The following is a 16,267-nucleotide window of genomic DNA, read 5'->3' as shown; positions in this document are numbered from 1 at the left end:
GTCTTCATACACACTGTCAACCTCAAATATCCACTTGCTCTCACTTGGGGGGGAAAAAAGACTGCTTTTCAACAGAAGTTCTTCACAAAACTGAACATTTTTAGCTGAAAAGTCTTACCATTTGATAGACTAACTCTGAATTAGAAGGAAACTTAAGTATCCATTACCACATGAAGACTTGAATGGAAGAGTCATTTTTAAAATGCAGGAGAACTTTTAAAGTCTTTTGAAGGACTTCCCATCCTCCCTACTGAAAATGGCCAGCAATGATGATTAATCCTGACCACCACAAACTCCCCTTACACAGCAGTTACTAAGTCCTGCTTTTCTCTTTATTGGACTGAGTTACCATCCAAGAAATACTACAGTCACAGAATACACAGACATAAGCAAGCAGTCATTTTGCTACTGACAAGTGTCCAGGTTGTTGCCAAACAATGCCTAAAGGGGCCTGCTCAGACACAGCAGATTTACTACCTTCCTCCTGCCAAGTCTTTAGAGGCAATGGCCTCATTTGAATAAAACCCCAGTCTGCAGTACCTCCAGTGGGTCCACCAGCTCGAAGTCTGCATCACATGCTCATCTAAGTTCTGAGCTACAGCCTCCCTCAAATAACAAGGCTGATCTCCAAAGCAGGCTCCTAATACTCACCATTCTCCTTTACTCATTACCCATCTCAAATTTACCAGATGTATCTTTACAGGCTGCAAGATGTATCTTTACTGCTTCTCACCCAGCAATCCATTCCCCCACAGAGTGGTTAGGGAAGTACCCATTTCCAGGACAGCTCACAGCCTGGAGGTACAGAGAGTTCTCTAGTCCTGCTACTAGGTGACTCTGAACACTAGAGTTAGAGGCATACTCTTAAATCAGTCTGTTGCAAGCACTCAGGCATCTTCCTTCAAGTAGGGAAGGTCAAAGGTAGGGTTGCACACCAGCAGAAGCAGCTTGCAGGGGCACTTGTCCTTCACAGAACCATTTGGATTGGAAGGGACCTCCTGAGACAACCAATGCCAACTCCCTGCTCAAGCAGGGGCAGCTAGAGTCACTTGCCCAGCACCCTGTCAGTTGGGCTTACCACCTGCAGAGACTCCACCATTGCTATCTGACCAACCTTGTAAGTGAAAAAGCGTTTTCTCTTGTTAAGATAGAAATACTTAAAAAAAAAATTGATACCCATGGCCTCTTGTCCTGTCAATACCTGTCTTCATTCCTTCCCATCAGGTTTATATACAATGATCTCTCTCACACCCTCTGCATCAAGGGAACAGCAGTCTTCAGACATGATCTCTCTCATCTCACCCCCAAGCTAAGGAAGACATCACCATCAAATATTTTTCTGCAGTGTTGTACCACCAAAGTTTGTTTTTGCCATTACAGAATGCAAGAACCTTCATCATGTTCAACAGACAAGATAGACTATATCTTAGTAAGCTGCCAGAGGCTATACTTGAAATTTCTGCATATTCCTAGATACACACATCCAAGAAGTCTGCCCAATGACTACCTGTTTCACAATAGCAAAACACCTGCAAATGCACCTCAGCCAAAAGTTCCAGTTCCAGCTGTCAATGCCATTAGTTTCCACCACACTTCTTTTCTGACTGCACCTCTAAAGGCATTCTTCTAGCAGCACAAAGTACTGAAACGTATCACTCCCATTCTGCAGTTGAAGTATGATGCAAACAGGGCTGTAAGACTTCAATATTGACCCAGAAACTGGGCATTTCACAGAAAAGACAGCAACACACACTAAACAAAGAGCAGCTTTGATTCATGTGACTAACCAATCCAAACAGGAAGCAGCTGAAGTGACAGTAAAGGTGGCATTCTCAGCCCACATCACCCATTCATTTTATGAAAGGCAATTCTCTTGACCAAGGTAGTGTTTCATACAGGAGAGAACCCTCTCCTCTATCTTAGCCAAATGCTTCCAAGTGCCTGCCAAACTGTAGCAGAAGAATGTGGGTCTGCACATGATTCCCAGCCTACTGAAAGTCAAGACACCATATGGGCAAACAAATTCTTGTCAGATCCCTCTTTGCATTACTTACCTCTAAAAATGACACTTCCAATACTCCCGAGACTTGGCATCTCTGATCATTCTGTTTAATATCCTGTGCCAGTTTAAGCACAGTTTAAGTCTTGATCCTGAGGCTCCCAGGCCACAGGATGAAGCTAGGACAGGAAGTACTTGTTTGGTCACTCATTTTTAGAAGGTAACCCCCAACTGTTAGAATACTTAGACTGTGTAAGCTGCCTGAACCAGATTGCACAAGCAACAGTTCTAAAGAATTCTGATGCTGGCACTTCATATACTTGAAAAACCTCCATCAGAAAACCAAGAGCTGCTTATAGTCCTCAGGGAGCACAGCATAAAGATGAGTGATTGTAAACATATAACCAAGTGTTTCTGAAATCATGCTGATCAGCTGTAAAGTAAGGACATTTTCACTGCAATTACAAATACCTTAAAAATGATTAAAACAGGTTTAAAACACTGGGTAACTGCTCTGCTGGCATCAGTGAAGGTAATCCGATGCAAGGGCCAGCAATTTGTTTAAAGGTAACCAAAATTCCCAAACAGGATAACCATATAGTCTATGCGAGATAAGCCACAGTTCTTGCCCACAGAGGCAGGGAGAACAAACAGCCTCTGGCAGTCTTTTGAGGTCTTGGATTTGTCCTTGATCAAAACCAGGTTTGTGTTCTGCTTTAGGTTTTTTGTCAAGGTTAAAAAAACTTAACAATAGAAGCACAATGCTCATTAGCAGACCAGTAAGAGAACACTTCCAGTCTGTACTTTGAGCTGACTACATCCTGAATGCAAACTCAGACATGTCAGTTTCAGAAAAGACCAGGTGTGAGACTAAGTTAACCCGATGTAGCAGGTGACAGGGATTAAACTCCAAAATAATTAAAAGAAAGCAAACAGGTTTAGTTGTCTGAACAAGGAATTTTAATTTTAGGTCAACTATTGAACTAGGTCAACATCCAGTTCACAATGTCTACAGATAGTGGGCATAGCCAGTCACTACGTTAAGTTTATTGAAGCACCAAGCTCCACACAAGACTGTAAAATACATTTTAAACTACTAGTAAGAAAGCTTCTTCAAGTCAACAATACTATAGAGGGCCAGAGTTTAAGGACTACGTTTTCACCTTCCAAGCTATTTTAAGACAGCCAATCCATTGCATAAGCAAACCAAACTGCTACATACTGAAACACAGAGCAGCAACTGTATTGAACAATTCCTGTAAATAATTCAAAGATACATTGAAACAGTATGGGTAAATTGTAATTTTTTTATTGGAAAACAAATATACAACTTGGAATGGATTTGAGGCAAATCGTGCCATAAGCAGATTTCTTTTTAAAATAAGTGGCTAAACAAAGTTTAAAAAGCATAGTAACAAGAGGAGAAAATGTTTTCTGGTACAGGACCAGCAGTACAAAAAAAACTTGTGTACGAGTACCTGGATAAATCACCCGTTTTGCATTAGTGCAACTTAAGTTTCATATTGTTGACTGTCAATCGTCCACAATGTTAAGACTCCACATTTCAACAACATGTTACAGGTACGGCCACAAACAAGTTACGGTGAAGTAAGCCAGGAGAATGATTTTTTACAGTGCATTAGCCACATGTGTATATACTATTCACACTGTTGTATCCTGCAGTTAGCCACAAGAGTCCTCATCCTCCATCACAGAAAGCAGAATAAACTCTTATGTACTGGAGAACTAGAGCCAGTATTTCGCTTTAACTAAGGAATCGCTAATGCATGGTAAACCCTAGCTTACCTCATGTAACTTGCTACACTAGTCATACCCAAGTCTCCTAAAGAAAGCTACATTTTTTTAAAACAGACAACCCAGATGTTCCCTCAGTTAACCAACTCCATCTAACTTTAGATGTGCAGAAGGGCTTAAATATCCAGAGTAAGCCACATGCAACATTTGTTACTTAGATCAATTTTCCAAAAATCAGAACAATGACAGTAAGATAAAGGAGAAAAACATGGAGGAATGGCCTTCTAATTACTATACATGCATATTCTTTTGACAGTAAGGGAAAAACCTTTTACAGATAAGTTACAAACAGAGAAAAGGCAAATAAACAATTTTGTACAAGAAATTTAACACATTCTGTACAACGTCTTCACTTCGCTGTCATCATTTGTACAAACTCTGTAAAAAGGAAAGAGTTGCATAAGAGTTATTCAGAGAAAAAAAATCTGAACTGCAAGATTTGAGAAGCAATCTGCCTTAGCAGTGCTGAGCACTGTTTTAAAACTGAGTTTTCAGTTACAGTCAAAGTATCTTCAAGACAGTTCCATTTTCACCAATCACATCTAAAAGTCTCCTTTAATGGCAAAAAGTCTCAACTTTATATAAAGCATTAATACCTCCATGAACTAGGGGACTGCCTTACTTCCAAAACAAAACAGCACAGGCTCCTCATGTCCACTTGTCTTACATATAGGAACGAGGCAACTAAGATCAGCAGAAACCGTGCTGAAGCAATGACCAATTCAGCAGGTGTATGCAAGCACAACATCGAAAAAAATTCAAACTAACACAAAGTGAAATAGTTCACATCATACTATTTTGCCTTACTGGCATTAAGCAACTGAATCATTGCTTACACACAGCGCATTGAAAGTTAGATCCCACAGAACAGAGCCTTTCACTCACTTTGTGGAACTGTATTTCCATGTACAATAAGAAATCAGGAACCTCAAAGGAGTCAACTGGTTGCTCGAGTTCCAAAAGAGCAATGGGAAACAAGACAGATGCTTAGCCTCTGCAGTGCCAGTTTGTTCACAATTAGAGTCAGCAGCCTTGCTCAAAAAACAACCTTTGTGTTTATACATCAGTGCTCACCATAAGGCCAGAATCAGAGAGGCCTCAAAGGGAAGCCACCACCTACACCTCAGAAAAAGTACAGGTATTATCTGAAAATACCCGAACTCTTTTAAGATGTTCAAAAATTTAAATGAAAACAAGCTTAATGCTTATGAGCTGCAAGCAATTGTCTAACAGAACTCTTCATGCTTGCATGACTTCATTTATGTTTCAATGCCAGGAAGAAAGGAAATAAGCTACTGCTGATCTGTGTGAAGTTATTCAGAGGTCTTCTAAAGGTCTTGGAAATTCTATGTATTCTAGAGGTTCTTCCCTCTTAACAAGGAATTTTTAAAGCACCAATGAAAAATGAGTGACTTCCTACAGTCTCATCAACATTCAGTAGAGAACAGAATGGTATGAACAGTATGTGAACATCTTGGCTAGCTTCCTTATTCAATTGGTTATTAGCCATCATCAGGTCTAGAAAGCTTGTTTACACTGCACAGCTGAATAGTTACTTTTCGCCTTCAGCACAAAGGCAGCAATAACCCACTCAAACTTAAACCTGGTGGTATGCAAATGTACACACTAAGACATTAGCTCAAAAGAACACAACTGTTGAGATATCTCATCTGAACATTGTCTTATTTAAACTCGGTGTGGCTATCAGTACCTACACACTCACCAGCATGAAAGTGCTACACAAAGAATTGGTTAACAACTCCTTACCTTCATAGTTTACTTGACCGTCACCATCAATGTCTGCTTCCCTAATCATTTCATCAACTTCTTCATCTGTTAGCTTCTCCCCAAGATTTGTCATCACATGACGGAGTTCTGCAGCACTAATGTAACCGTTACCATCCTGGAAGGGGAAAAAAAGGCAGACTGCAAAAGACTTGTCTAAGGCCTTAACTGTAAGCTAAGAACAGGACAGAGCAAGTTGGACATTAATGAGCTTGCATGGCTTTAAACACTAGTGTTTGCACAAGGCAAATGAGAGCCATAAGCTTACCTTCAAGTATTGTCCAGGACCTTAGTCTTAGACATTTTAAAAACAACTTATCCAATACAGTCTACTTTGGCTGTCCTATCCACAGACATTTTTTAATCACTGAAACTGTTCAAGCTTGTGACTGTCTGGTTCAAGTGTCTATTTTCCAGAACAGATGCTACTTATTCTCCTGTTTCAGCAGAGTCCAGCAAAGCCACAAGGCCTTCAGAGAACTGTTTCTACATATTCTACTCTAGTTGGGACACTGGGTTTTGAAGTACTAGTGTATGTATACAAGCTCCGGACTTTCATCCCCATACCCTAGGGTGCTTAACATTATGTATTTTTTGTTTAAAAGTGCAGCTTGTTTAAAAAGCTGAGTAACTTCAGACTCACTTGCAATTTACTTTATGAAGACTTAAGATTTAAAAGACTACCACTGTAAATATTTATGCCATTTCCCTGCCAGGCTTGTACAAGAATTTCAGTATCACAAGCAAGTGGTAGCTTAATAGTATTGCCTACTACTATTATCTTGGTGACTCATTTGACTTTTGGGTACAGTTCAACAGTAGACTGAACTTTAAGGTGACTTGTCAGCCAACAGGTTCTAGGTGACAGGACTGCAGATACCCATCATTTCAGTGAGGAAGCTCTTCAGAAGTCAGACTGACTTTTCATTACAGAAATATTTGTTAATGTAAACACTTCAGTACCTTGTCAAACACACGGAACGCTTCTCTAATTTCTTCTTCACTATCTGTATCTTTCATTTTTCTTGCCATCATTGTCAGAAACTCTGGAAAGTCAATTGTGCCATTGCCTGAAAGACAGTTACTTTGTTAGAAAACATTTTTTATGCACTTTATTAAATTAAATATCAAGTAAAATCTTACCATCAGCATCTACTTCATTGATCATATCCTGTAGCTCTGCTTCTGTGGGGTTTTGACCAAGCGATCTCATCACTGTACCCAACTCCTTTGTAGTTATAGTACCGTCACCATCCTTGTCAAATAGTGAAAAAGCTTCTTTGAATTCTGCATAACAAGGAGAAAGGAGTTAATCACTTCAGCTTTTAAGTAAGCTGACTCATTAGCAACCCAATGTTGCTTATTGTTGTGAATCACAAAGATTATTTTGTCTAAAGAAAATTTCAATGTACTGCTCAGTCTGTTATAATTGTAATATCAAGATGGTAGGATCAGCATCTGGAAAATAACCTGCCAGTCTACCAATCCACCACATTCTAAGCTAAGATGGAAGCTCATCCACTTGAAAGCTACTCAGATTTTATTACTATCTTGAACAAGGATCCTAAATACAGACCTGAAAGGATCTATCTGCAACTAGAATGATCCATGCCCTTGGTAGAATAGTTTCTCTCATGAGAAAATAACATGAAATTACTCTGAGAAAGCCAAAAAAAAAATAGTACTCAGAAATCCTACAGCTTAATAGCACCTCTACTAGTAACAGAGCAGATGAGTCCATGGAAAAAGGTAGAATCACACCAAACTAACTTCTCTTTGCAGCTCAGTTCTGCTGGACATGCAAATCCAAACAACACCAGCTCCATGAAGCTGCAGTATCAAGCATCACCAGCTATACCTAGCTGAGAACTTCTCACAGCTCTTTACCATTGGACTTCGGTTCTTTGCTCTACACATAACTCCCGTCAGTTGTTCAAGGAAAAGTCACTGGTGTCTTAATTTCTCAAAAGCTGCTTAGGAAACTGCTTCAGCCCTACTGTATCCCAAAACAGCCTTCATAAGACAAGTCAAAACCAATTTTAAGGCTGCTTAACTGTTCCAATATTACCTCTTAACCCCCTACAATAGCTGTACTGTAGCCAGCAGTATTAAAACATGCTTGATACATTTCATTGTCCAGTCCAAAAAAGGAGTTTGTCCTTGGCCACACACTTTAAACTAGATCACTAGCTCATATAATTACACATGAAATGCTTATCTATTCTCTTCTACAAGTCTAGATCTTTTACAGCTTTCAAGGTACTTAATATCATGCCTTTGGAGAATGAATTGGGTACTCCTGCATCAGAAATATTTCCAAGAGTTAATTTTCCAACATTTCCAAACAGCCAGATTTCCAGATGGACAGTTTCCCAGACCAGAATTAGTCACAGTAAAAGTTGTGTTTTCTCATGAACTGCATAAAGTCTTACTTCATCCACTTCATACTCTGAAACACTTGAGGTGAGTACAAGCTGGCAACTGTTAAAAATGCAACTTCAAAACTAGGCTTTTAATAGTTCATGAATACAGCCATAATACCAGAGTCACAGTTGAGTCCCATCCAGGAAAAAAACCACTCTTCTACATCTAACAGTCTGAAGAGTTCCAAAAGCCAACTCCTGCTGTTTTAGCACAAAGATTCAGAGCAAGACTACCACAGGACCAGGCAAAACAGCTTCAAGACAGTATTTGGACATTACAAAACAGAAACAGGTCTACCTAAACAGGCAGCTATATACAATCTGTACCTATAACAATGATTCCAACCAGTCTTTGGGGCCCATCTCAGCTTGGAGGCAACAAATAAAGTTTATTAGGAGCAAAGTTTTACACTAGGGAAGAAAAGACTTTCGGTCAAGCCTAGTAGAGCAGTTCATAGCCCATCACGAAAGGGTCTCAAAAGAGCCAGACTCAGTCTTCATCAAGAGTCAGGTACTCAAGTGCTGAATCAAGTAAGGAATACAATTACAATACCTCTTTAACCACATCTAAGAACCACCTCTAGTAGTAAGATCAAAGAATAACCTATGCAGACACAGTCAGACTAGAACAAGAACCACCTAGCATAGCTTTGGATGACTTGCAGCAACAGTCAGTGAAGGTAGTTACAAAACACTGAAGTTTAGGGAGCAACTCAATTTTGGCTTCCTGCGGCATAAGATCTTGAAACACATCTACCACCTTAGGGCTCCATGTAGCACGTAAGGCAAGTACTCCTTCTGTTCAACACTCCTCCATATGAAACTGCAAATGAAAACTCTTGTATCTTAGATAAGACTTAACTTGTCACAAACTTGACAACTGTGGCAATAGAGCCACCCATCTTCAGGTCAGTCTACAAGCAATCAACCTTCTCTTCCTTATGAAAAGCACACTGCATTCAGATAAAGGACTACTTCCAGGCTCCACAAAAGACTAGTCCACAGAGTATGAACTCTTAACACCCTAGGTCAAAGTGTCCTATTTAACAATAGCTTCCAAGACATCTCTGCACCACACCATCTTCCTAGATGAAGTGGCAGTCTTCAGCAGCCTAATATGTTCAGTGAGCCAGAACTACCATTCCTGCTCTCACACTGTTTAGCCAGCTATGCCTGGAACTTTTATAGGAGAATATCAATTGTTCCCTTCACAGCTACTGGCAGCTCAACGCTTGAGTATGACTATTTCTACTGTGAAATACATAAGTAACTCTTGTGGTCAGATCCCCAACAGAGAACCAAAGTACACTGAAGGAATAAGGCATAACAAACACCATACATAGGCCTACTTGTTCAGAGAGCCCATGCAGTTCTCTTTGATGTCTAGTGGGAGGAAGCATAGCTCACTAGACCAGTTGCTTTGGGACAAAAGCATCTTCGGATTTTTTTCTTGACCATCCACAAGTGATTTTTGACCTATACAGCTTTAATAACAAGGCTTAATCAAACAGGTATCTGACTGCAACTTCAATTCTTACCAAATGAAGCTGCAACTAGTATTCAAATTTTGCACATACTTAGCTTCCAAAAAAACACCCCCACATCATGTCTTTCAAATGAACAAGGCCTATAGTCTTTCACCCCTATCTATAACAAGAACTTTTAGTCCTATATGATCAATGATTTCCATAGGAAATAAGAACATCTGTAATCTTTATCAACTGTATCCTGGTGCTTCACAGAAGAGGAAGGAAATCTGTTTTAAGCCCAAAAGTGTCTAACTACTTTGACCTTCTATTTTAAAAAGTGAATGTTCTCTCTACCTTGTACCATCTTCTTAAGCCTGCCTTCAGAGGAAAAGCTAGGTACCTTCAGACAAGCTGAAATGGAATGGTGGAGGGCTCAAGCCTTTAAAACCACAGTCTGTCAAACATACAAACTGTATCTGTGACAGTCTTACCACACAAGACATTAGCCTTCAAGCAAAACTAAGCAGATTGTATAGTCAGCTGTAACACTTCCTAAGCAGTACAAGGGGTGGCTTCCTAACAGACTAGCAGTGGGCTTACATTTTCACATCAGAAGTTTACAGTTTACTTGCAAACACATTTACCTCATAGAATACCACAGATGAACTGGAAATGGAGGGTCATTTTATACTGTATACTAACATCAAGTTATACTTTTATTCCTTCCACACAGATGAAACCCCTCTATTCCAGTATGACAAGCTTATTAATACTTGCTCTTGGCTCCAAGAACCATACTACCATTACAGAAGTGCTAATATTTGCACTAATCTTGAAGTGGTGTTAATAAGCTTCCTGTTTATAATCCATAACCAGCTACATCAACTAATAAAGCTTCTACAGTTAAGAACAGGAATAATGAACTATTCTTAAAAGACAGTATTGACAATTGATAAAGCCTGCTACAACTAAACTGATCACTAAACTCTTAAGACATGTAGGCCACTTCCAGAAAAAAAAAAATCTCACATTGAACTAGATTTGGCTTGTGCTTACTCATAAGACAGTACTATGGCAACAAGTAAATAGACTAAGGACTTTCAACAAACCATAATTAGTCTCCTATGAGTTAAAGCAAGCTCCCTAACAGCTAAAGAAGCAAGTCTAACAGCTACAGAAGAATGTTCTTACACTTCAAATTTGGCAGTTATGGTAAAAACAAACTAGCTCATTATGACACTTCTGTTTAATACACGTCTTCAAGAGCTAAACCGTAGTTAAACAGTAATACCTCTTAGAGGCTGTTATGTGTATGCTCGAGCTGGTACTGTTAGATAAGCAGAACCCTAACACCCTCTACAATCATTTCACATGACAATTATGCACACAGACTTTCTATTATTAACACTATACACTTCTCAGATCAAAAACCTTAAAAGTTTTTGAACGTCCATGGCAAGGCTGAATTCTGCATTATCAGCTTTAAGTCATATCCATTACTGAAGTTGAAATCAGTCTTCAAAGAGCAGTGACAGATACTAGTTTGTGCAGCCTGCATCAGTAGGAGACAATAACCAGAAGTTTTAGCCACTAGTAGACAGTTGTTCAGTGCACAGAAACCATTGTTAGGGGCCAAGACTAAGATGTAAGAGATGCATATTTATTTAAGCATTTCAGAGCAAGCGCCAGAACACCATTAACAGCACACAGAACATTTGTGTCCAAGGACAAAATGCAGTTCCAAATATGGAATATCAAGAATTGTCATCATGAAGCCAGTCTCTGCTGTCACCAAAACGAGCCACTCTGAAACATCTTTGCTGACAGGAGAATGCAAAGCGAATTATTTTTTCCTTCAGTTAGATGAACACTCCAGATTCCAAGTCCTCTTCAATACAGATTCACCCCCCGTCCCCATCCTTCAGTTTGCACTTGGGACAATTTTGTAGTCATGAGAGGGAAAAAACCCCCCAGATTGTCAAGTCTACTGGCTAGTAAAGCTGTGAAGATTGTCTATTCTAGAGGACTTCAGATTCGCTGTATCCATGGTGCTTTTACAGTAGATAAGCCTTTAAAACTTAGGCAACAAATTAAAACACTCCACAATACTACTTTAGTGTCTAAGAAAGCTAAAGATCTTGTGTAACATTGACTGTTACTGGATTAAGAGATGGGCCAGGTCAAGTAGGAGCAACACAACATGCAAAAATCTCACCTGCAATCTGCTCTTCTGTCAGTTGATCAGCCTGTAACAGAAGAGAATAACATTATAGTTGTGGCATAAATCCAAGGCAAAATAAGATACAGACTTGTAAAAAGACCTCTCAATATGGTGGCTACTCTTCAGGACTTACCTGTAGCATTCTTAAATGTAACCAAAAGTCAGCAAGTCTGCTAAGTAAGAACTGGAAGCCTGTCCTCATTTCCTAACCCTGCAATATCTGGGGTACACCCAAATGATGGATTACCATGTAAATCAATCATTACAGCAATAGTCAAGGCACATGAGTCCCTCTAGACTGGTTTTAAAATCTCGTTAACATAGTGGACTACCAGTAGCAACACTTTGGTAAACTATCCTCAGCTTTAACACTAAACACTTTAGGTCTAAGCAATGCAGCAGTAAGCCCCAAATCCCCAATTTAGGGGGCCCTAGTCTCTTCCACTAAGTTAGAATGTTATAAATAAAAAAAATACGCTCTTCTCTAGAATTAAACCTACAATTAACACGAAATTTCATATCCAAGAGCTGATCATAAGAAAGGGTCATATAATGAGTACTAGTAGCTTCAGCCTAAACCGGTAATTCAACGCATCTGCCTAGACCTTTTTCAGGCTGTTGTCAAGACACTCAAGTAGCAAAAGGTAACTTACAGGGCCACTAGAGAGGCTTGGTGGTGTAAAACAATTTTCTGTATCAGTTGTTCAAGCCCCAGATTATATCTTATTTCGCTCTACCACTGAATAATTTAGAATCAAGTGGATTTAATGGTGACAAAACCCCTCAGTCTTCAAGGCCAAACCCAAAATGGACTCCACTCTTGAAAGAACACAAAGGTGTCTGAGGACTAGAGAAATATTTTCCCTGGGTTTTCAAGTCAGTTGATTCTTCAAACAAATTCTAGATTGTTTCAGTCGAGTTGCAGTAATAAGGCCATATGTTTCCTTCAAGGAAGCTCCTTGAGCTCTTGAGACTCAAGAGAGTCAAAAATCCCCTACCAACTTTAAAACAGAAAAAAAGGACATATTGACTGCCGAAGTTCAAAATGACCTGTTTAGTTTTGTTCCTATTCTAACCACTTCAACAATCTCTTAATTACTGCAATTTTGACTGTTAGAAACATTTTGAGTCATTAGCGGTGCCCACAAAGGCCACTACATATTAGCCATCTCCCAATGAAATACTTAAAGGTACATATACCAACTGTCAATTTTTACTAATTTCAATTTGAATTACATATCCTCACTGCATAAGTTACCAGCTTCTAATTATTTCTCTAACAAAAGAGAAGCAAGTATGTAAGAGCTAAACTGCCTACAAAAGACCATGCATACAATCCACGAGCAGCCCAAGATAAGAGTCACAATCAGCAATTTCTCAGACTCATCTGCTCTCAAGAATCACAGGCACACTACTGAACAACTTGTGAAAGAGCAGACAAGGGGTATGTGCAGATATAGACTCCATTCATTCTGATTTCAGCAGTCGTGGGAAGTATTCCCCTGGTTCCTCAGATTCAACTTAGTTCTAAAAAAACTGAAACCAGGGTGGCAGCACCACTGTTGAGAACATCCTCAATTCAACATCAGGCTTTCAGATTAAAGCATTCTACTGGTCACTTAACAGAAACCTAACAGACTTTCACTTGCCCGACATCTATCACTAACACAGACTCATACCATTGCATGCTATTCACATTTTTATTGCTTGAGTGAAAAGAATTGTGTTACATTTCTCTAAGAATATTTATATCCACAAAAAGCTGTAGATCAGATTTAAGTAGCAAGCACCCAGTTTGTTTAGGTCAATACTTATGGGTTACCGAGTTGAGTCATATACTGTTTTATATAGACACAACATTAAGCAGTATCTAAGCTGTTAAGTGTTCTTGAACTCTTCCTCTCCAACTCTTCCAGCAACTTAAAACATCCTATAGCCACTAACCATAAATTTGGATAAGCTCTGTCAGTACCTGTAAGAGGTACAGTGTTTCAAAAGAGTACAGAGCTTATTATGAGCCACAGGTATATGGCAGTTGAAAGATAAGGGAGGAGGTGGGGCAAGGTTGAACAAACACCATCTGTACTCTGCAGTGCTAGGCTCTGCAGGGACTGCTGCGCAACAGCAGTAAAAGGCGGAGCCAGCAAGCCTGCCAGATCACTCCCTCTCGTGCCCCTCAGGTGGAGGGCTACCGGCACAGCCACAGGCCACTGTACAAGTCCCCTCCTGAGAGGGGTCTTCTGGAGTAATTTGTCCTGAATCTAAGCTAGATACTTGAGTACCATACATGCAACAGAATGCACATCTTCAGTAATGTAATCCAATCTCAGAAACAAACAACTGAACTACAACCATAACATGTCTGTCCTGAGGTTCTGGCATGCTCCTTGGCTACTATGGCTGATATCTACCCGAAAATCTCCTTTGATGAAGTTGGGGAACCCACAGCAGCTTTGACATGCATTCTCCCATTCATGTTGCGGCACTTTCGTTTTTTTGCTGCAGCAGCTTCCAGTCCCTTCCCGCCCCCAGATTATGCTGAAGACCTGACAAAGAATCTAAGCCTGTCAGGGAAGAAGGGGAGCTGTTGTGTGTTTCAGTTTCAGTGGCAGAGGCAGCCTCTAGAGGTAGTATTTCATTACAGTCGTAGCTGCTATGCAGGGATCAGTTTGGAAGAGCCTCAACAGAGCTGACTAACGCTGCCTGGTAAACCTATCAACAAATCACCGAACAGATGACACTGCTCCTCTCCAAAACTTGGCATTTTGGTACACTTCACAGGTGTTAGATATAAAAGGGCAGTCCTGTTTAACTGAAGAACAAGAACCAGACACACTAGCACATAAGGACTAAAACCGTGCTTACATTAGGTTAGCTTACTTCGCGAGCAAAGCATTCTGCTTTACCTAGCACATGCAGTACTGGACAACATATATTTACAGGTTTAGCCAGTCTAGTCTGTCAGGATGAACTATGACCACATTCAAAGTGCCACTGTACCTCCTGGACACACCCATTTTCATGTAGACCTTGCTTGAAGATACTCCATTTTTGGTTCTGTGCAGATGATGACTAAAAGCACTACGAGCCTTTTGCTGTTAAATTCACTGCTTTTTTTTTCCCTCTTTTACAGATGGTTTACTCTTTAGGTTCACAAATCAAGCAAAAGAACAAATTCAAGCTTCTTTTCACCTCATTTATCTGCCCAAAGAGAAAACTTTAAAATTTTTTTAACTTTAAGTACCCATTGTTCACATTAGACATGTCAAGTTGAGAGTGATCTGATTCCTTAAAAGCATGTATGAAATGAATGAAAAGGCAATTCCACTATACTGCATCTTCTCTTAATGCAGAGATAGTACTAAGCCTTCACTGGCATTGCTTTTGGGACAGACTTGTTCCTTTTCGTACATGTTTCAGATCCACTTACATTAAAAGGCTAAACTCACATCCTTTGGACCGAATTTGAAACGAGTCTCCAATTCCACAAAATACGGTTTATTTCGACAGTTGATTAAAATCCTAAACAAATGTATTGCTAGGAAAAATAAATTGTGCTTGATCAAGAAAACGCAGGACTATCCACCGCAATGACCAAAACAGGAAACCAAAACTGTTAAAAAAAAAATCCCTTGTTCAATAGAGCCACCAACAGCAAGACGTTATCATGAAATCGGCAGGGGAGAGCGGCTCCAACGTGAGCTGACAACAGGTCTAGCAAGGAGGGAGATGGTGCAGTGAGGCAGCCTGCGCCTCATCATCATGCTGCTCAGAAGCTGCAGGACTCCGCATTGCATTATTACCAGGCGCAACACACCTCGCTAGCGAGACAGACATCTTAAGCGCTCGCAGCGGCCGCTACCACGCCGCTGGCTCCCCAGCCCCATTCAGCCGAACACGCCGTATTAGCTGGTGGGGAGGGGGAGGGGGGAAGGGAGGAAGCGATAAGAAAGTGGAGCTAGTGCCATCGTGGCAGGCTCCTTTCCCCTCTCCCGGCACCCCCTACGCGGGTCTCCTCCCAGGAGGAACCGTTATCTGCCGCCCCCCCCCCCACCCCACCCCCCACCGACACACGCCCCGACCAAGCGTCATGGCGCTCGAACCGAGTGGCAGTTTGAATTTTGAATCCGCACCAACGGCCCCTGGGCGGGAAAGGGACCCAGGCGGGATTCGTCCACCACCACTTCCTCCTACGCACACGGCGCCTCCGAGCGGGACTCTCCACCCCAGCATGCCCCCGCTCCTGGGGTGAGCTCACCGCCCACAGCAAGGGACACCTTCACCCCTACCCCCAGCCTTCTAGCAGGCGACCTCTCCCCTCAACAGTCAAATCACCTGCCCGTCTCCCTCCCATCTCCCACCCGAGCCCCAGAACAGCACCTGCAAAGCCCTGTCGGTACCCCGTGCCTGAGGACTCACCATGGTGACTCGGCCTGGCTGTGGGGTGTGGTGGAAGCTAACAGCTGCACAGGACGCACGAGCAACCTGCCCGCTCTACGGCTCGCCTCACACTGAGCACTGCCTCGCCGCCAGCAGTGCTTCATAAACCTCCTCA

The 16,267-nt window shown here is 41.0% G+C and overlaps 1 protein-coding gene across 1 annotated transcript; it reads right to left on the bottom strand.

Annotated features, from left to right (window-relative positions):
* Positions 1-3,292: 3,292 nt before the first annotated feature.
* On the bottom strand, positions 3,293-16,267 carry CALM2 (calmodulin 2). The gene is made up of 6 exons (XM_061991292.1): positions 16,132-16,267; positions 11,707-11,737; positions 6,743-6,886; positions 6,563-6,669; positions 5,582-5,717; positions 3,293-4,192 (listed from the first exon to the last, which is right to left on the bottom strand). The coding sequence occupies exons 1-6, from the start codon at positions 16,132-16,134 to the stop codon at positions 4,164-4,166; spliced, it is 450 nt and encodes a 149-aa protein (XP_061847276.1). The 5' UTR covers positions 16,135-16,267; the 3' UTR covers positions 3,293-4,163.

This window comes from Colius striatus, chromosome 2 (assembly GCF_028858725.1).
Source record: "Colius striatus isolate bColStr4 chromosome 2, bColStr4.1.hap1, whole genome shotgun sequence".
In the NCBI taxonomy this organism is placed as follows: domain Eukaryota; kingdom Metazoa; phylum Chordata; class Aves; order Coliiformes; family Coliidae; genus Colius; species Colius striatus.
The sequence above is the reverse complement of the archived record's forward strand: the minus strand, read 5'-3'. Positions and strand labels throughout refer to the sequence as shown.